Source organism: Staurois parvus, unplaced genomic scaffold (genome assembly GCF_062004578.1).
Source record: "Staurois parvus isolate SC_StPar_1 unplaced genomic scaffold, SC_StPar_1.0 ptg001065l, whole genome shotgun sequence".
Classification (NCBI taxonomy): Eukaryota; Metazoa; Chordata; class Amphibia; order Anura; family Ranidae; genus Staurois; species Staurois parvus.
The window spans coordinates 99,317-122,292 of NW_028318861.1; the positions used below are offsets into that span (position 1 = coordinate 99,317).

The following is a 22,976-nucleotide window of genomic DNA, read 5'->3' on the forward strand; positions in this document are numbered from 1 at the left end:
ACTCCACTAGTGCTTCCTACTAGCCATGAGTGGACACTCTGTGCTAAATGATGTCATGTATCCAGGCCCTGCTATATATTTTATTCTATTTAATTTAGGACACTAGCACTTTAATAGATATAAGCACAGGAGATAGGGACTCTAGCACTGTTCTTTATAGGAAGAATGTAAAGCAAGCAAGAGCTCACTTACTGAGGATGGCTTTCAATGAGCTGGTCATACTGCATACATCAGACAAATATGCTTCTTTCTCAATAATCATTGGTGAAGAATACATGATATGTGTCCTGTAACCTGTAAAAGTAGCAATGCCCGAATTGCCTTTATCCTCAGTGCCAGGGCTACTATAGGAAAAAGTATATGCCTCAAGGGTGCCGATTCTAAATGCTGGAAAGGCAATTGGGGTCCTTGGCGTATTGAAGACACAATTGCAGCTACGTATTTTTTCTTTATATGCAATAGTTCTCTTTTCATATGCAACTCGTTTAATGAATATACTGTACATCTTTTTCCATTGTATCGGAGTATATTCCTCTATTGCAAAGAAAAACTTAGCTCAATACATAATACACTAATCTAATGTGCAAAGAGGTTCAGACAGCACAAGTTATGTCTCATTTCTACAACTGCAGAAGACATGCATTCCTAATTTCAATTATGAGCTCTGACAAGCAGGTCCTTCTGATCCGTCTTGTATTGAATAGTACAGCTACTATACTGTCTCCCTCCATTTCGTAAAGTGCTGTGCAAACTGTTGGTGCTATACATATCCTGTATGATAGAATAATAGCTAAAGACATATTCATAGACTTAGCCTAGGTTCACACTACAGCGGTGCAGTAAATCCCATGTGATTCGCACAGGAACCGCACTGCATTCCTGTACAAATCACATGCGATTTGTATGCGGTGCGATCAGAGCCATACATTTTGTATGGCTCTATTCGCACCACACCAAAAACGTGCAGGACCCTGCACTAGAATCAGATCGCATGGATATTCACACCTATGCGATCTGATTCTGCACATCACATCGCGTTTTGCGGACCGATGTCAGGGTGTTGTTAACATACACACCCGCATCGGTTCGAAATGAACGGAGTGAGATTGTGATGCAGCGCAAAATTTTAACTGAAAACGCTGCGAATTCCGCACTGCATCAGTGTGAACCAGGGCTAATGCAGGCCATAGATGGGTCGAAAATCGGCCGATTTTTCGGCCGAAAATAAAATCGGCCGATTTTCGGATCGTTAGTGGGCGATTTGGTCGGCCGTTTTTCGGTATTTTGGCCGTTTTTTTTTTTTCGGTAAAGTTGGAAAAAAATCGGCCGATTTTGCCGATCGGCCGATTTTCGCGGCAATTAGTGGGCAAATCGGCCGATTTTTTACCGATAAAAAATCTGCGCATGAGCAGTGACCTGCAAGAGGAAGACAAAAAGAAGAAAAAGAAGAAGAGGAAGACGATGAAGAAGAGGATGAAGAAGAAGAAGAAGAGGATGAAGAAGAAGAAGAGGATGAGGATGAAGAAGAAGAGGATGAGGATGAAGAAGAAGAGGATGAGGATGAAGAAGAAGAGGATGAGGATGAAGAAGAAGAAGAGGATGAGGATGAAGAAGAGGATGAGGATGAAGAAGAGGAGGATGAAGAAGAGGATGAGGATGAAGAAGAGGATGAGGATGAAGAAGAAGAAGAGGATGAAGAAGAGGAAGAGGATGAGGATGAAAAGGATGAAGAAGAGGATGAGGATGAAGAAGAGGATGAGGATGAAGAAGAGGAAGAGGATGAAGAAGAGGAAGAGGATGAAGAAGAGGAAGAGGATGAAGAAGAGGAAGAGGATGAAGAAGAAGAAGAGGATGAAGAAGAAGAGGAGGATGAGGAAGAAGATGAGGATGAGGATGAAGAAGAAGAAGAAGAAGAAGAAGAGGATGAGGAAGAAGAAGAGGATGAGGATGAGGAAGAAGAAGAAGAGGATGAGGATGAGGAAGAAGAAGAGGATGAGGATGAGGAAGAAGAAGAGGATGAGGATGAAGAAGAAGAGGATGAGGATGAAGAAGAAGAGGATGAGGATGAGGATGAAGAAGAAGAAGAAGAAGAAGAAGTAGGATGAAAATAAGAAGAATTCCAGTCCAGCAAAAAGTGTCTCTGCAGAGAGCTCCGCTATTTCTGACAGTTCTCTGACAGTTCCTTGACATTTACAGCGGTTGAAACATTGTATCTATTTGTTTCCGAATAAAAACATCTGTATCCTAAATGGAAACAAATAGATACATTGTTTCAACTTCTATAAATGTCAAGGAATTGTCAGAGAACTGTCAAAGAAATAGCAGAGCTCTCTGCAGGGACACTTTTTGCCGGCTCTAGACGGGTAGAAAATCGGCCGATTTTTTTTACCATTGATGGTAACGTCGGCCACTTGAACAACCGATTTTTCGTTTTTTAAAAGAAAAATCTGCAGTTTTTCTCCCCATCTATGGCCTGCATTAGTCTTCATCTTTACTGCAGCAACAACTTACTGTTCGGTCTCCCACTAGCAAAACTCTCACCTCTCCAATCTTCTGAATGCTCGCAGCAAGGCCCTCTCTCCTTCTAAACCTCCTATTCTGCCCTTCTGTGCCACTGTGTTCACTAGCTTTCAAACAACCAAAGAATAAAACTCCAGTTACTGTGATTTGCATTCACAGCACTTTGCATTCCCAGTTCTTCTAACATTTCAATAATTAGGTGTTATAAACATTCTCCCAAAACATCAAAATGGTATATCCATATTCCTCACTACCGTAGGCTTTCACTAACCAATGTCTGTCACCTCTAGTCACTTGGCGACAGACATCGATTATTGAAGACACTTCTCCCATGTCTTTTGTATCTATGACTCCTGCACCACTTACAGACTGCGAGCTTTCTTCCGTCTTTCTGTGCATGTTTGTTTGGAATTGCACCTCTGATGTACAGTACTGTGGAACATGTTGGTACTTTATACAGGTTAGTAATAAGGCCACCAAACATCTTTTCAGTTTAATGCCTAACAGAATATACAACATTGCTGCAAATTGAGATCATAGCACTTTCTGATTTACGAGTGACAAACTGGAATAAAAGTCTTAAATAATGTCAGTGTCCTCATTTATTCTATGTACTGTATAATATTTTGCAAACTTTGATACAAACCACTTATTGTGGCTTCAACTTATTTTCACCAGCGGTCAAATGTAGGAATGTATTCTCTTATAGCCAACTTTACAATTCATTAGTAAAACTTTACCCGCAGTAAGCCCAAAACCCTCATCTTAAATCAGTAATAAACCCAAAAGCAAACATTATATTGCAGCTTACCAATTCTTAGTGATAGCTGGACTTCGTTTGCTTTTATAGACTTAATTTCTTCTATTTTGGTGATCCAGCCTGCAAGTCTGTTGTTTTTCTAACTGGAAAGCTCTCTCGCAGTTACAGGGATGAGACAGATCATTTAACACTGACAGGGGTACCTAATTATCAGCTTTTTAGATTTCATTTTTATGTACGAGGGGTGTTCAAGTTAAACTGGGACTTTTGAGTTTATAAAATAAAAACAAATTTCAAGGAGTGAAAACTGCATTTTTTTTAACAACATAATCCCCTGCTACATTTATACACTTATCCCAGCTTTTACGTAATGCCTGAAAGGTTTCGGCATAGAAATGTTTGTCAGTACCATCCTAGGACAGCCTGCTTCACTTCATCATCGTGTTCATCGTTCCCACAGAAAGATTTGTCTCTTGTGTAATTTCACGACTGGTTATGTGTTGATTATTCAGGATCAGGGGTTCAATGTGCAAAGTGTTCACAGGAATGACAGCTGTGGGTTGGAAACCACCACGGCCTGGATTGTCATTGGCGGACGTACGGCCATCTTTGAAACATTTACACCATAAAAATGTCTTACTGCGGCTCATCGCCATACAGTGCCTGAAGTCTTCTGCAGATAATTGCAGGTTTTACGCCTTCGTTCACAAGAAACATCATTACCACATGCTATTCCTTGCATGCACTAACACTGGTGTCTGCCATCTTGATTGACTGTCTCTGGACTGGCTTGCTACATGTGCATTGCCTATCAGTAATAGGACACACTTGCAACCTACTACTGTATGTAGTACCGCCACACTAGCATCCCTTTTTAAACCTTTAAAATTAAAAGTCCTGGTTTGACTTGAACGCCCCTCGCACTTCTGTAATTTTTTTGATAACTGTATTTATTTGCTAACTTATGTAAAGCCGTTATCCCAAAAGGAAACAAAAAACTCTTTGCTGTAACTGATTTTAAAGTATTAGCTGGAGTTCAGCGTCAATGTATTATTGTATTTAAATCTACTATTACTTCCAAACACTCCCTCCCCCCATACCGACAATTCTGCTGTCCAAAATTGCCCCGTGCTCCTTTATCCAGCGTGGGGTCTGTATAATACAGGAGGTGTGTTACTGACTAGATCAAAAGGAAAAAACAGAGGGGGGGGGGAAAAGCCTGAAAAAAAAAAAAAGACAAAAAAAAAAGAAAACCAATACACCCACTACATCTAATGATTGGTAAGCTGCAACATATTATACTTTAGGTTTAATACTGCTTTAAACACAGGAATAAATTAACTGCTTGCCCTATAGTAGAATTTCTGCTACAGGGCGGCAGGGCTGCGCAAAATCACGTGTATATATACACGTGATTTGCATTTTCGGGTAGGGGGCGCCATTGGCGGCTAGGCATGTCAATCACCAGATCCCGGCTGGAGATTCCCCATCAACACCAGGCGATCGCCGTGTAGAACTGACAGGGGTAAACACAGGTCTCTCTCCAGCCAGCAAGGGCATGCTGCTGTGTATCTCTCTGCACAGAAGAAATACACAGCAGCATGTCTCCCTAGTAAAACACACAGCACATCATGTAAAATAGCATAAAGTACCCAGTGTCAGAATGCCCACCGCAGTCCCGCTATAAGTCGCCATTACTAGTATAAAAAAATTTAAATTCCAGTATCTATCTATCTATCTATCTATCTATATATATATATATATATATATATAGCCATTTGTAGACACCATAACTTTCACGTAAACCAATTAATTTACACGTATTGGAATTTTTTTTTAGCAAAGACATTATTAATGTTATGAATATTTATGAAGAAATTTGATTTTTTACTGGATATGTTTTATAGCAAAAAGTAAAAAATGTGGGGGGTTTTTTCCCCAAAATTGTCGGTCTTTTGTTTACAGCACGAAAAATAAAAACCGCACAAGCGATCAAATACCACCAAAGGAAAGCTCTATTTGTGGGGAAAAAAAATTTCAGTTGCATGATTGCGCAATTGTCAGTTAAAGTAACAGCGCCGTATCGCAAAAAATGGTCTGGTCATGAAGGGGGGGGGGGTAAATCCTCTGGAGGGCAAGTGGTTAATCTCAATTCTGCAAGTAGTACTATGCAAATTTACCAAAACAGAGAGAGGGGTGTATTATAAAAAAGGAAATTATGTAGTGTGTTGATGACATCATTTTTCCTGATTGGAATGTCACAGTACAGAAGTTCCATAAACAAGTGAAACTCTCCTCATTACTGAATCTCTCTTCTCTCCTGCATATAAACAAAATGACATTTTGCTTACCTCAAGATTTTTGCTGGCAACATTTTTAACAACAGCGGGAAACAGTTCAGAGGCATTTTTTCCATTTGAAATCATCTAAAAACAAAAAGTCATAAATTGGTAACTGGTTTTAGGGGTAACTCCACCTCTGTGGGAAAAAAAAAGCAAAATAAAACAAATAGCATATACAATTGCTACACAAGCCATATTGGAATTGAATGTTTATAAAAATGACCTTTCCTTTTCAATCTGCAGCTCTGTCACTTTCTGAAAATGTCAATGCAATCTGGCAACCTGGACACATTCTGTACACAGTTGGTGTACAGAATGCCTCCAGAAATGTCATTCCCCGCTTGTGTGGATTTTCCCAGAGCTCTGTTAGATTTTAAGCATGCTGTGCAACAAAAAATTAAATTTTTGGTGAGATGCTTCTAAAGGGTTACTCACTTCAAAAAGGGATGCAGACCTTGCAGCTTTCCTCATTACAGCACAGCAAATGCACCAGCTGCTCAATAATGAAAAAGTCACTCCTATTCAGAATCAGTATCCAAAAGACATAGAAGAACAGCTTTTTCATCAGAGCAAACAGGCAAAAATCTGCACTGTGCATTCAGATGGGGATTGTGTTTTTCTCAACAAAAGTGGATTTACTCTTTAAGGGCCCAATCATACCACTTGCGGTGTGGTAAATGTGTGTTATGTGTGTTTCACCTGCCATTTGCAGACACACACCCATGCCATTAATTGTTAAAAGGAAAGGAAATATTTCCCGCAACACCCAGAAAGAAGTTGAACAGAGGAATGAAGAAAAAATAAATAAAAAGGAATATGTGCTACTGGGGAGAAGAGAATTAAAGTGAAGTGCTGCCTTGTTCAGCAGCGACAATTAATGAGTGATGTTAGGAAAGCAGTTTGAGAACACTTCGTGAACTGTCAGTTCTAGGACACCTTAAGATCAGTATCAAGAAGAAATTTCTTTGTACTGATGCTCTTATACACCAGGCTCTCTGTTCATGAGAGAAACAAGGAGCCTACTCTGAGTGTTTGGGAACATGTGTAGTACATCACAAACACAAGAAAAAAAGATTTCCGGATCACTGACACACCTGTGCCCAGCAGTGCCACCCACCAGTGCCCAGCACAACGGCAATACATGAAAGTGTTAAGCAGGTAGACCATTTCATCTGTAAGCATTTCAAGACTTAAACTTCCCTCCTGACTGCAGTGTACCTATACCATTCCCTCTAAACGAAGACACCCGCCCGTCCAGCTTTTGGTGTTTATATGTGCTGGTTTAATTACATCCCCTTTAAGTTTTAAAGAAGTATGGGTTGCTATGCTATGCTGCAGCTGTCCCATTTGGCTTGAAGTCAGAGAACTGAGCAATCACATGACGGCGGATTGCTCATTTCTTGGTCTGTTCGGAGCAGTGACTAAGTCACCGCTCTCAGCTCAACTCTCATAGAGTGCTGGTCTATGGTTGGCGGGTGCAACAGCTGGCTGCAACTCTCAGAGACACAGCCAGCTGTCAATCAGGCAGCTGGGTGGATCCCACCAATATTGTCAGGATTCTTCCAGTGCTTGGAGTGGTGCTGCTTCATCAGCCGATAGCGGGCGAAAGTCCGCTAAAAGTTGACTCTGGGTCACAGGGGTACAATTGTAAATTGTGATTTATGAGATAAATAGTTAAAAAAAAAAAAAAAAAAAAAAAAAAGCTTTGGCCATACTTCTAACAACCAAATGAGCTCAACTGTGCATTCTCCTCTCCCATCCAACTGTGATTTTTGCTATAACGTACACCTCTATCTTCCAGAACCCCCTTCCCCAAACACACTCTTTGCACCTTAAAGGCCCCAGGCATAATTTCACTTTTCATAATAAACAGAAGCATTTTCTGATGTCTTTTCTGCCCAAGCCATCCCAAAGTGCTTATCTCTCATTAACCTCGTCAGTGGCAGCCTTGAATCTACACCTCAAAATTTGAAAAGATGCATCTTAGCCCTGACTTCCTGTAACATCATGTGACCATCCAGAAAACTTCATATCCCATCATGCACTGCCTTATGGCATCACAGATTAGGGTGTGTTTTACCTATTTGAACCGCCCCTTTGTTTTTTGCATGCTTTCCTACTTCCTCATTTATGCAAGCACATGGGAAGGATTGGGCAGGGACACCCAGGTGTCATTGTTCATGTAATCCAGCTCAGGGAGAACAAGGGGGAGAGTGAACACACACTGATCTCGTGTTACTGTAGTCCATGCAGCTCAGACAGTACAGTATGCCTTTATGCTGATCATGCACTATAGAACCCGACTGTACAATCTACTTTAAAACTACCATGTGGTGCACGACTTGCCTGATTTGGTGGATATTGAATGCATTAGGCTGGTCCTCACGTTAAATAGCTTTGGGAAATCTAAAGACAATTATACATAAATTGGACAATCAGACTGTATTCTGTATGGCCAGCGTGCATCAACATGGTAATTGTTGTTTTAATCAGTCCACAGTCCAGTCCAATATATACAAATGCACTCATGGCCACTTTATTAGGTACGCCTTGCTAGTGCCAAGAAAATATATATATCTCACACCACTACACCACCAGCCTGAACCGTTGATACAGGATGGATCCATGCTTTCATGTTGTTTACACCAAATTCTGAGCCTACCATCTGAATGTTGATGCAACCAGTCTGCCCATTCCCCTCTGACATCAACAAGGCATTTTCATCCACACAACTGCTGCTCGTGGACTGTTCTCCATAAACCCTAGAGATGGTTGTGCATGAAAAACCTAATAGATCAGCAGTTTTTTAAATATTCTGACCCGTCCATCTGCCACCAACAACCATGCTACGCTCAAAGTCACTTGAATCCCCTTTCTTCCCCATTCTGATGCTCAGTTTCAACTTCAGCAAGTAATTTTCACCACATCTACAGGCCTAAATGCATGGAGTTGCCGCCATGTGATTGGCTGATTAGCAATTTGTGTTACCAAGCAATTGAACAGGTGTACCTAATAAAGTGGTGTGAGTGTATAATGGGACACTTTATTTTTAGGAGTGGCTTTGGTACAATATACCTTTATATCACATGCAGGTCATTTGGCGGCTTGATTGACCGCGTGAGGGAGATTGGTATGAACATTCATAGTCAGTTCTCCTCTAGACCACGCTATATGTGAAACTAGTGTTATGGACTGTACTACAGATACTAGTTTATAATTCCTGTACAACGTGCAAGGGAGGTTGGAGCAATTAGTCTCAGTCTGTAGTAATAGTTCCACGGACTTTCAAAAACATTGCTGCCTGCTATTCCTGCACAAGACTCTGTACCCAACCACATGTTCTTGTCTCATATTTTTTTGCCCAGAAGCTGGAATACACGCTTGGATATGCATCAGATAATACTCTATTGGTAGGAACTTTTGCATCCAGCTACTGATACGAGTGGAACATGTATTAGGGATACACTGATATATCGGCGGGGGAAACTTATCGGTCGAAAATAGTGTTGACACTTTGCCGATAGGAAAAAAAGGAAAAAATAAAAAAAAGGCGCCGATAATGGCTTCTCTGGTTTTATTATAAAAGTGTCAAGGCAACATTCCATAGACTTTCATGCAAAGTGGGGTCCAAAAGAATTCAATGCAAAAACACCCCCTAGTGACCACAATGCAAAATCGGGTCCCATAGATTTCAATACAAAAACACCTCCTAGTGACTTCAATGCAAAATTGCGTTCCACAGACTTCAATGCAAAAAAACGCCAGGTACATTCATTAATTAAAAAAAACAAAAAAAATATGTTTAAACTGTCTGTTTTGGTTTCAGTATTATACCAAACGCATCCAGAATTTCGTTTTTAGTTTCCACACAGGTATTTTCATTTCAGTGTACCACTATGTATTATTATTACTGGTTTTCTTGAGGGATCATATCAAGGGACTTTTTGCATATATGCCTTCTGCTCATAGCCAATATTACAGTATCCGGTACATAATTTAACAGTTCATGGATGAGAATGTGAATTGTCAATACTGACAGGGTGGTATGGGGTCCATGACTGATTTTTTTTTTTTATTGTCTATATGTTAACCATATAATAAAGTTGTTTTTTTATGATGCCCTGGTCTAGATTTTTGGGATAAGATTTTATAGAGACCCAGTTCTGTGATAGTTTGGCCTGGAACCCATAACTAATTTTGTTTATTTTTTAAAAATGCATTTAAAAACACACTAGTTAACCATTTCCCCTCCGCCCTATAGAAGAAATACTACTACAGGGTGGCAGGGGTGCGCAAAATCACGTGTATATATACACATGTGCTTTAGCAGTTCCGGGTAGGGGGCCTCGGCTGTCAATCACCGGGTCCCAGCCGGTGATTATTCGCTGGCACCCAGTGATTGACGAATATTACCAACACGGGAGAGAACTGTATGTAAACAATACAGTTCTCTCCCGTCAGCTTCTGCACACTGCATTGTAGAGCCATACAGAGCAGTGTGCTTACAGTGGAGAGCGCACACACAGCATACTGTGAAACAGCACGCAGTTAACCCTTTGATGCCCCAGATGTTAACCCTTTGAGGACCGTAAGATTTTGGAACGCCAAAAGAATAAATTTTTTTGTTTTTAACGTTCGTACACTTCAGTTGCTGTAACTAAGCCATTTCATGAAATAATTGGCAAAAAGCTAGATCCATTTGTTGTTTGTTGATAAGAACTAATATTTTGACTCAAACCAAAAAAAAAAAAAAGTTTTAAGTTCTTAATCAGATGATACAGGCAATTAAAAACATGGGACAAATACGTCCCTTGGTCTTAACCCCTTTCTGGCCATTACCATTAGTACAGTGTCAGTTTTTATTAGCACTGATCACTCTATTGGTGTCACTGGGGATGTCAGTGACACCAAGCAAGTTCCCCTGTGTCAGAATGCCCGCCGCAGTCCCACTATAAGTCGCTGATCACCGCCATTATTAGTAAAAAATAAAAATAAAAAATTCCAGTATATATACCGCCATTTTTAAATGCTATAAACTTTCACGTAAACCAATGAATTTACACGTATTGGGATTTATTTTTATTTATTTTTTTTAGCAAAGACATGTAACGGAATACATTTTGGCCAAAATTATGACGAAATTAGATTTTTAAAAAATTTTTATTGGACATATTTAATAGCAAAAAGTCAAAAATATAGTTTTCTCTCAAAATTGCTGGTCTTTTTTTGTTTATAGCACAAAAAAAAAAAAAAAAAAAAGATGCACAGGCAGTAAAATACCACCAAAAGAAAGCTCAATTTGTGGGGGGGGGGGGGGGGGGGGAGGAGCTAAATTTCATTTGGGTGCAGTGTTGCATGACCACGCAATTGTCAGTTAAAGTAACTCAAGGCCGGAAAGCAAAAAATGGCCTGGTCAGGAAGGGGGGTAAATCCTCTGGAGGGCAAGTGGTTAATCAGCATAATGTTTACGCATCTGTAAGGTTCAGATCTGTCAGAACTAAGTGAAAGAACCGTACCCCGACAATCCTTTTCATCGCCTCCAGTTTGGATGAATCTTTGCTGCTTTCCAACATCTGTTTCAAGTCTTCATTTCTAAAAAGAATAGAGAAAAGGTTAGATAAAGATAGATAAAAATGAAAACCAATAAAAATATTACTAAGTTTAAAAGAGAAGTAAGGTTTTTGTTCCCCCGATTTAAACTTACCTAGGTGGATGCAGCATCAGTCTGATGTGCTAAGGGTGAGAACGCAATGATCACATGAGTTCTCAAAGCCACTCTGAGCAGAGAGTGGGGACTATCAGGCACCGCTCTCTGCTCTGCCCCCTCCCCCCCCCGCCCCTTCCAGTGCTCACTGGAGCGATGGGCTGTGGAGGGGGAGGGAGCGGCTGGCTCAGGCTCTCAGAGCTTCGCTGAGAGGCTGAGGGAGCAGCTGGCTCTGGCTCTCAGCGCTTCACTGAGAGGCTGAGCCAGTTGCCACTCCAGACTCTGGGGTGGATCCCGACTTTGAAGTCGGGATCTTTCCCCAGCCTGGCTCAGCCTCTCAGACTTCAGTCCACTGTCAGCTGAAAACAAGGCACAGGAGTGAAGAACGAACTGCACTCTTGTGATCCACAGGAGGAGTACAGCCAAAAAAAGCTTTGGCTGTACTTCTCGTTTAATGCTTAATGACATCCCCACACATCAGCAAAATGCCTGCATCCGTGTGACGCATTTCTAAAACAGGGTCAGGGACTTGTTTCCCTGTGTTTCACGTGGGTACATCAGCCTATTCAAACAAATGGGCTGTTGAACCCACAACATGCACATGTGTGAACCTAGGCTAACACTTTCTCCTGGTTCAGGTCTAAAATTTTATTTCCAAAACATACACAGTTTTTGGCAGTTGGCCTATTCCTGCACCCTTATTCACAAGGTTAGGATCTGTCTATAATTACAATAGAAAAAGTTAATACTCCGTGCTCTGAGGGACAAGTTACATTAACAATCTATGCAGTGCAAGGAGCATTCCCTCTTTAAATGTTGTCAATGGAACAAATGGCACCATTGGACGTCAGAAAATAGAAAGCATATTTGATATACTAAGCACAGGCGGGTTTAGGCTGACTTGTGACTTGTGTCCGCTTACACCAGCCTACCTCTGGTTCTGATCGGGTCCACCAAAAAAAAAAAAAAAAAACACACGAGAGAGGACTCTTTTTCCATTTTGGTAGAATGAATTGGAAATAGCAGGGTTCTGCTGATCAGAACAGAATCCGTCCCGTGGGAAAGGGGATGTAAAAACACAACTCAACCACCTATTTTTACCGCCTCTCAACTAAGTGTAAACCAAGTGTTAGACTTGCGTAAATTAAAAAAAATATATATGACAGTACCTCTTTAAATAAGACGTGATATTTGTACAGATTGATCAGACTCATATTGTATTGAATGATGAATAATCTTCTGCCTGTTCTGTGGCAGCACCTCCAGGGGGCATGGTTCATGATGTACAGGAAACAGCTGAAATATGCTGGGTGTCATTCAACCTGGAAAGGACCGGTGGTGCAGGGCAGACATGGATGTTGAGAGGCTAAACACTGCTTTGCAACTGTTTTAGGGGGTTTAAAAATATTAGCTGGAAATGGGGTGTTATATATGTATGTGAAATCTTATATTCTAAAGAAAATTGCAATTTTGCTCCGCCAGAAGCCTCTCGTGGCCAAGGAGATGCATGGAGCCCTGGACCCGTGCATGGTCCAGACTCCAGGGTATCAAGAGTACACCTTAGAAAATTAGACAATCCATTCTCCTCCCTGCAAGCTGCACTTCATTTAGTTCACATGTGGCCCTCGGAGCCCTTGACCTCAAACTGAATGCAGGAGTTTTGGTTCGAATTCATAAAGTGCACCACACCTGCAAGAAATAATAGAAGTCTATGGCAAAGGGCAGCTAACCCGCAGGAAAACCGCAAGTGTGCTGCACCTACAGTGTGGTCAAACCACAACACTTCAATGTGAAATCAGCCTTACAGGGAGCTCAGGACAGTAAGGGCTAGTTCACACTAGATGCAGTTCAGTGCACTTATTTTCTGCATCAAAAATGCATGCGTAGCATTTTCCATGTACTCCAATGGCCCTGGTTCACACTAATGCAGTCAGTTCCAGGTGCAGAAAAAAAAAAAATAGAACATGCTGCATTTTTTCTGCACAGAACCATACTGGAGCATAGCAAACTGCATCAAAACTGCACCGGGACAGCGAGTGGTGTGAACTGTAAGCAAAAACGTATGCGGAATGCATCCGGAGTGCGTTTTTGTAATGTGAACTGGCCCTAAGGGCTCCTTTACATTTGGAGGTGGTAAAGCCCATAGCTGAGACATGTTTTTACCACACACCCCCAACCACTGGTGTAGCATCAGAGGTCGCAATGGCGACCCTGGCTCAGGCTCCAGGGGGCCCTCTTATGGCCCCGTCACATTCGGTTTTACACTTTGACAGGAGGGGCAGCAGGGGGGCATATACAGGAGGGATATTGAATTTATATCACCCAACACCCAGGACATGTAGCTCTGGGCAGGTATTTTTTTTTTTGCTTCTTTTTTGTGGGCTTTTTTTTTTGTTTTTTTTAACCTTTAGCCCTGCTGCCTCTGCACCCATCACATGGGGGACTTTTTTCCCCCAAGTGATAAAAAAATGAAAGTTAAATTCAAGCACATAATCTTCCCCCCAACCCCCACATATATGCATGTAAACGCTCACGCTGGGGTGACTACACATGAAAACGTTGATTGTAGTACACTAGTTACATATCACTGCACACACAGGAATGAAAGCAATAATTCTATCACCGGACCACCTACGTAACGCTAAACAGATTACCAATAAAAAGCTTTAAAAGCATTGCGTACAGAAAATATAGCGTTCTAAAGTTTGTCACCATTTCACAAATGTAAATTAAAGGTTTGACATGTTGGATATCTATTTACTCATCTTTTATATTTTATACAATGTTTGGGGGTTTTATGTAATCTTCAGGGCTAAAATTATTTTTTAAACATGTGCAAAAAATGCAAAAAGGGCTCTGGCAGTGACCAGGATAAAGGATAAGCCCCTCCCCTTCCTGACAAGCACCCAATCGGGGCTCATTACACTGCAAAGTCTCTACCCTCCCTGCTAGTCCCCAGGTGCTTTGCTGGAGACAGGCAGGGAGGGGAGGAGGAGATAAACAGCGCAATGTTAAAAATATTAATTGTTTAAATCGCCATAAAGCCCCTTTTGTTTTTTAAAAACCCCCAGACATTCCTAAAAGCATACAGGAATAGATCCACTCCATTTTCCTCCTGCAACTGCTGAAAGCCAGCTTCTCCTTCTCTCCCTCCCCTCAGCATTCAGGGGCTACAGCAGGAAAAATGTTCATAATGCTATTAAAAATAAAAAAAATTCTAAAATTCTCAACCATTTCATTACACTGTGGCCCGCAATCGGTTACCAAATCACTTAAGTGCCCTCATTCTTCAAATGGTTGAGCACCCCTGATTTGATGAATTCGGTACATACTCTGGGATTAGGATCAGAAAAATCCATCCTCTTTCCCCTTGATAAACGGCAATCCAGGCCTGACACTAATACCTCGCTCAAGTGGGTTGATGAGTTTTAAGTATTTGATTTAAAAAAAAAAAAAAAATCGACAGAATGATCCAGTCCTATGTTGATCTCAATTTGTCACCTCTCTTACAATCGTTCTACCACAGATATACAGCATAGAAAATGCCTCTTCTTATCTCCAACTACACAATTAACCTGTTAATTCTTATATTTATTTCTTAAGGAACACACCAATAATTATACCCAAATCCTTTCCACCAAATTAGAAGGCACTGCTCTCCTTTGTATGGACAGGAAAGACTCCTGGTCTCAAAAAAAAAAAAAAAAAAAAAAAAAAAAAGACCCAACAACTTGCCTTCACCCAAAGAGGTCTCTCCTTTCCAGACTTTCAACTATACTATTGGGAGGCAGTCTTAGTCACCGTAAGGCAGTAGTTCTCAGCCACTGAAGAACCCAGCAGTCAGTCATTATGTATGCAGCATTCATGGGGTTTGAGGCCATTCTTAGCAATTTAGTTTTTCATGGCCCTCGTGCTCACCCTTTATTCTCTCGTATGATGAGAACCACTATCATAGTTTTGATTCAGGCGCGGGCACAATACTGTACTCCATTGTTCAGCTCCCCTCATATGCCCTTATGGGCTAATTCTAATCTTTCCCATTTGCAGCCTGATCCAGAAATCTGGGTGACCCGTGTTGTAGCATTGAAATGCATTATATCTGAGGGAAGGTTGAAGAGTTTTGTTGAGTTTAAGATGGAACATAAACTCCCCAACTGGATGTTGCTTAGATATCTGCAACTCCGACATGCAGAGCAAATCAGTTTCCTGCCCCCACTGAATACGACCCTCTGGCGAGGTTACTCACTTCAAGGAAACCCTTGTCCTCCATTTATCTCAGACTCTCCAACACACATTCTGTCAAACTGACCAGACATTTTCAGAAGCAGCAGGCTGATCTACCGGATTTGTCAGAAAATGCCTGGGATGAATGCTGCCAAAAGATAGGTTTAGGCTACATTCACACCTAAGCATCACGTTATTCAGCGTTTTTGAGCATTTTTTGGAGCAGAATTGCACGGTTTTGCAGTTTTTGTCAGGCACTCTTTCAGGCTTTTCTTAACTAGGTGTTTTTTTATGTTGCCAATGGAAACCTGAAAAATAAGCAAAGAGCTGAAAACGCAACAAAACGCTCAAAAGGGCTGTCAAATTTTTTAGGCGTTTCCATTGAAGTCTATGGGGATGAAAACACTTTATTCTGCCTAAACAGTAGGTCATGTACTTTTTTGAGCAACAGGCATTTTGCTACAATCAACAGAATGCTCAGATGTGAACAAGGGCTATTGAAAACAATAGAGTTTTGCTTGTATAGCGTTTCTGTGCTTCGAGCTACAAACACTCAAGTGTGAATGAGGGTCTCTTACAAATAAAATTCCTCCATAGGGTGTCCTATACCTCTCCTCGCCTAGCTGCCAATATACCCTGCAGTAGGGCTCCACACACATCTAGGCATTATGTATCGCGATCAGAAGCATTTCTATTCTGTCTGCAATTCTAAAATGCTGTGCAAAAACAACAAAATCGCACCATGCCTGTTCAGGTACCATTTATTTTCAATGGCATCTAAAAAAAGCAGTGCAATTCTACTGCAATAATTCGCATTATAATCGTGGCAAACCACAGCGCGCAAAGCTTGTCGCCCAAAAAAAAGAACAAGAGTTTCTTTTAGGGCGACAACAAGCTTTGCACAATTTATTGCACGACAATCACAGCAGAATTGCGCCATGTTTTAGGTGCCATTGAAAACAGCACCTCAATACCCGTGGTCAGATTTGTCATTTTTGCACAGCGTTTTGGGATCGCAGGCAGAATTGGGGAAAATCTGCTCACGACACAAAATGCCCAGATGTGAACAGAGCCTTAGTCCCTTATGTGCTAGATGTTAGATTACCGAAGGCACATTTTTCCATTTGGTTTGGACCTGCTCCAAGATGTCCCTTTTGGGAAGCCATACTCGAAGATTAACAGGCATAGCCTAACAGAAATAAGAACATCCACTACTTTAACAAGAGGGTTTAAAGTACATCTAAAATAAATAAATTGCAGCTTACCAGCCCTTACATGAGGCGGCTGTTACTGGTTTTCCTTTCTCTTTAGCTCCACCAGGTAATCCTACTAACACCACATTTCCTGCCCTAGGGTGTCTACGTTCACTCGCCCCATGCTATAGGGAAGCATTTGTCACCCTAGGCTGATGTGGACTACGAACACGTCTTCCTTCACCTTCATAACATGGGGGGGGGGGGGGGCGCAATGTAACTTGTACAAGATAGTCTGGAATGAAGACACCATTTTTTGTGACTTAATTTCACACAAGAAGTGACAAGGACACTGTATTTCTGGCTAAACAATGTTCTTACGCAGGAAAAATTAAACAAAATCTGCATATACAAGGACAAGGACTGGTTTTCCATCACATTTTTCTTCCCATGTTAATTTCCCACTAGGGTCCATTTACACCAGCAGCCATGCTGAACGATAAACCGCTGGGGTGCGCTAGAAGATACAGTAAGGAGGTGCCGCTCCTGGCCCATCATAATTTTTTTTTTTAATGTTAGAACTTGATGAAATTTTTGTGACATTTTCAATAAAGTTCTATTTACACAGCAGCTTTGGGATGTGGTGGCTTCCACTTCAACCCGATGAACTGAAAAAAGTACTGCATGCAGTACTTTTTTCAGCGCACATCATCGCAATGCAGTGGTGTCAACGGACACAATAGGAAACAAGGCATATGGGCCTGTCTTTGCATTGGCTGCTGCCCACAGTATCCCAACTCAAAAGGTGTGAATGAACCCTTAAAAGTTGATGGATTTCATGAGGTCAGGTAGGAATAGGTTTGGATAGGAGACCGGTATGTTTAAAAGGAAGGAACATGAAACCATATGGTTTTTATACAAACTAATCCGCTTTGCTCACATAAAAAGGACTGACAGAAAAGTTATTTTGTTCCAATGAATTCCAGGGCAGCAATTTACACTATATTATATTTATACTATATTATACTACTGGATTACATTACTGCTGGTGTTCAGTGTGGCTTGCCTTGTTAAGAAATCTTGCTCTGCATGTAGTTTGTAAACATACACAGATAAGGGCACCCACATCTGCTCATTTCATATACAGGTTCTGTTTCCTGCTTAAGCTGGCTATCGATCGACTTCAGTACAACCAGCCTGTTGTGTTTTTATGCTTAATCTGTGTATTCTGCCGGGGAGGGGAAGGCTTCCTGTTCTTCCAGCCGGCAGAACACAATAGTACTGCAGGAGGAATACACCCCATTAACAGAATATAAAAATGTTTTTCTAGATGAAAGTTATTTCAAAGGTTATATTAGAGGACAACTGTACTTTCTATAATCTTATTATGGGATAATTACTATTCTTTGTAAAAAAAAAAACAAAAAAAAAAAAACACTTCAATACTGTTTTCATTATTCACTTGGTAAGAGAAAGCAATTTTCTGCAAAAATATGCTGTATATTACCCAATGCAGTATCTCGTTTAAATTGTAGCAGCGACGATTTGCTTTTTTGGGACAAATCACCAGCGACTTAGAAATTAAACTGCTGGCTAAGAATTGCCGCCAATCACTGACGTTCATGATTTGAAGCAGTGAGTACAAAATAACTTGTCTGACATGGCCTGTGCTCTGCTACTAAATCGATCTTAGTGATTTGTAGCTAAGACGAAGAGGTGAACGCAAAGCGATTGTGCATAAAAGCAGAGATTTTAAATACTCGGAAAAAGCAAAGAACCCCTGAGGACATCACCATCTGACGAAACGCATTGGGGCGGCACCAGACAGGCGAAGGTCACGATGTACTGCACTTACTACTGACTGGGATTCGGAATGTTTTTACTGATTAGTGCAATGGTTTGTTGGCACATGTGAGCGTTTTTAATAAAACCGTTTTACCTGTGTACACTATTGGGAGTATTTTGGTTCTTTTATATATCAATCCTTGAGAGAGATGGTTATTTGTGAAAGGTGTTGGAGTCTATGACCAAGCCTGGATGAGGGCATACTTTTGTGTTACTAAGCTGCATATGTCTGATAAATCTTTTGGTTGTCATTTGCCTCTGGTAAGCACTCTTTCAGGACACTGCGTTGGTGTGTAATTCACTAGGAGGATTGTGCTTACAAACAAGAACACAGAAGTTTCAGTGACACTTCATGGGACTTTGATTTGTGCTTAGTGATTTTTGAGTCACTGTATATTATATAAACATGTATTTTTTAAATGTTAAATGCACAGAGTGGAACACTTTTGTACACCAATTTTGTTTTTACTATGATTACATATAGTTTATTAGAAACCGCACTGCATATTTTGTTTTTAGAACGCAAAGTGATGGTCATTGGCAAGCTGATTGCTACACGAAACGCTGCCCAAGCTCAAAGATTGAGCAACTTGGCTACAAATCACAATACAATTATGGTGCTAGGGATTCTTTAGAAAATAACTAACTATGCTACCTTTGTGAGAATTTATTTACAAATAATAACCAATAAACAAAAGAAGTTTACTGCAAATAAATTGCCCGTCTGACATCTTCCAAAGAATTTGAACATTTAATACAGGTTTTGAAAAGGCACATTTCTAAAACCAGAATAACTGCATAACTAACCATCGGCACAATCCTACATTCAGCCGTAACTAGGAAAGTGTAACGTGTCCCTGCCTCACAATGGCAAACAAATAAATGAAGGTGAAGTGATCTAATTCAGTGAACAAAGGCAGAGAGGTTAATTAGGACTGTTCATAAATTAATTCCAGACATCCTCCATCCAACCTTGTCTGTGGAAAATTGCAAGAGCACATTAAGAGACAGTGTAGGATGTATCCCACACATGTCATTCTGGCAAGATTTCATGTCACTCTTACTACTTTACTTGGAACTAAATTTTACAGTTGCACACATACATAAAACATATTTAAAACCTGTGTGCGCTCTTCAACTCACATTTTAGCGTACTACTAGAACATTTTAAAAAAGCATGTTTTGTGTGTTGCATAGCAAGATTTAACCAGCAAGAAGTAAAAAAAAAGTGTTTAAAAGTTGCCTCAAACTTCTTAATAATTCACTTCTACAAATGGTAAACCATAACTGGAGAAAAGATTTTTAAAAAAGTATGCAGTACTGCAGCAAACAACCTGGCATCTTCTTTCTCCATCTACAGGCCACTCAATCCAAAACTAGGGACTCACTCTCTGGAGTTTAATAAAAGCTAGAAGTGCACACTGTACTACGCATGTATGCTGGCAGTGGGTTAGAAAACGATTGCTCAAAAAAGCAGAAATGTTTTTTGTTTTTTTAACATGTGAGATATTCAAGGAATAAAGGCATCTTATATTGTGGATATGCTGGGTAAAATTAATTTTCCATTTTCAGGACAATGTTCCACTTTAATTCTTTATTTACAAGTATTCAAGTTACACAAGAATAATTTGGGCCTGCAGGCTTCAGAAACAATTGGTATGGGCACAAATTAAAGAAAGAAAAAAAATGGGGGGAGCTAAAAAACTAAAATTATGTTCAAAGTTCCGCTTTCATAATGACCATGTCACCAGAGAGTCCATTTTTTAAAATAGCTCACCTGTAAAAAAGAGTTGTATACTTATCTTTCGGGTGGCCCATATATTGAGATATTGAAAAGCTACCATTTCTTTGCCCCTCAGCAGCTAAAGCAATAGACCAACAGATAGGTCCGATACTGGCCATTAAAGTGGTTGTAAACCCTTACCAAGACCCAGTGAAGTAACTGGTCTCAGGTTAAATACAGAAATAAAAACTCCAACATCAGTTGTACCTGACTGTCTACTGCCATCGTTCCCTTACATGCAAAGTGCAGAATTTTAAAGCTGGTCGGAGTTAGAAAAAAAAAAAAAGAAGAAAGGAACAGAGCTGAAGTTGTCAATCTGCTGGAAGTCCCTCCCCTTTCACCATTTTTCTCTTGGTGTCAGGAAAACTTAATTCATGCTGATAGAGGAACAGGCAGCAGGCAGAAACTACACTTAGTTCTTTTAATTGAGACAAGTACACACTATAGAGGGATATGCTTTGTTCATATTTCATATCTGAGATTCACAACCACTAAGGTTTCTTCCACTGGCTCATATGTAGTGACATACTGTACTAGCCAGTTGAAGGAACAGGAATTGCTTAGAGAGGAGAGTGTATTCTACACACCCGAAATGCAGAAAATATTTGCAGCAACTGGGGAGCAGAGAAGTAGCAGCTTTTTATTACACAGGCTGCTGAAAAAAAGTAGATAAAAGGTGACCTGTACCTATAAGTGATTATATCTTCATTGCGAAAAAAAAAAAAAAAATACTATGAATTAGACTTCTAGTCTGGTCAGCTCATGTATAACTACAGAACTAGAGTACACGACCATTGGCTGAGCAGATACACGAAGAACGGATTCACACGTGTGGTGGGGACTGAAGCTCAGCGTTCACAGCTAATTGACACAGTAGTTGTACATCAGGACATGTTCAGGTCAGGATTTTATCCTGTTCACACATGTGCAGTTTAGAAACGGTTCCCACAGAAGTCAATAGCCTGTACTCTGCACTTGAACTGGACCGCACTGCTCAGAAATCGGACACGACTCTTTCAATCCACACTGCCAGTGCAATGTAGATATATGAACAGGCATCACAGGAAGTAATGTTATTTTACATGTCCTGTGAATTGAATGCAGTTCAAACCACATCCAATCTGCATATACATGAACCGTCACAGACACTAAAACTGGAGGGTGCAAAATCTGGTGCAGATGTGCATGGTAGCCAATCAGCTTCAGCTTTTTCAATTAAGCTATGCCAAAAAAAAAACTGGAAGCGGATTGGTTTCTGTGCAGGACTGTAATATATAAACCCCCATGAGGCAAATGCTATGGGTATCTCAGCCCAACATGCATTCTACTGTACATGCAAACTGTATGTGAGAAGATAAAACCGGTCAAATTACTGCCCATACAATTGTCAGACGCCCTCATGCGTGGGCCCTTTAAGCAAAGTGGAAAAGTACACATCATTTTATTGAGCTGGATGAATTGCAATAGGTGAGAAAGAAATTCCAAAGGTGTTCTCTGTACACCTATCAAAGGACAAAGCCTTCTACTCGAGAATAATGACTGGTAAGATTACTGATCTGAGGACACTAGTTATGTTAGTGACGCCCAGCTATGACTCATGGCTCATTGATCACCACCCACCATGTGATTTAAAAAAAAAAAAACAAACACGTTCAATCAAAATCTTGCATAAACCATTAAAGTAGTCCATTATTAAATCAGCAAAGGCGGATGTCGCTAATCACCCTGCAAATAGTGTACCATGTAAAAACAGCCACAGAGATTAAAATGTGATGGTACAGTCTGATGGGGATTTGTTCATAACTATGTAGTATGAGCACTTTCTTAAACACTAAAATACATTTATAACCAATTAGGTATCCCCCCGTACGCTATGTAGTTTGCTGGTACGCTGAAAGGCGAGTATACAGACCGCAGTGTCTGTGCCCAGTTAGGCCCTGTTCACACTACGCATAGCAGGAACGTGTGCTCCCATTCACAATTCTGTGTGTGTTCTGCATAGGGCAGTCCATTCGCTAAAATAGGCTGCCCTAGGTGCAATGGTCACTTCAGAGAAGCTCAAGGACCAAAATTTTAGCTCTATGCCAAGAGCAATTTTACACTCGCATTTTGTCATGTGGCAAATTCGCGTCACATTTGGGGTGCCATGCAAGGTGAATGGCACCCAAAATGTACGTAGCGAGTTTTGCTGCAATTTGGAATCGTGGGGAGAACTGTGCTGATTCTAACTCCAATTCCAAATCGTGCATAGATGAACGGGGCCTTAAACAAGGATAGGGCAGCCGTTGCCACTCAGATCATACGGCCCCATTCGCACCGGAGTGATATTCTACTTGAAGATGCTCCAAGATGCTCAACAAGCAAAATCCCATTCATTTCAATTGCCACTATTCACATCTGAGCATTTTGTCCCTTGTAGCAAAATGCCTGTCGCTCAGAAAAGTAAATGAACTTCTTTTAGGCAGATTGAAGTGTTTTCCGACCCATAGTCTTCAATAGGACTGCCAGAAAACATGCGACATGGGCATTTTGCTGCTCATTTTCTAGTCAAACAGTAGTTTTCCAATCCTAATTTCCTCCCCCTTTCTATTGACTAAAAAACACC

General features: G+C 40.7%; 1 protein-coding gene across 1 annotated transcript in view; it reads right to left on the reverse strand.

Moving 5' to 3' along the window:
* LOC149440624 (AP-3 complex subunit beta-1-like) overlaps nucleotides 1-22,976 on the reverse strand; it is a 116,261-nt gene that overhangs the window by 92,586 nt on the left and 699 nt on the right. The window contains exons 2-3 of the mRNA XM_089658381.1: nucleotides 11,139-11,214; nucleotides 5,632-5,706 (exon numbers count right to left, since the gene is read on the reverse strand). Of these exons, the coding sequence (XP_089514507.1) occupies nucleotides 5,632-5,706; nucleotides 11,139-11,214 (151 nt within the window). The remainder of the gene's footprint in view (nucleotides 1-5,631; nucleotides 5,707-11,138; nucleotides 11,215-22,976) is intronic.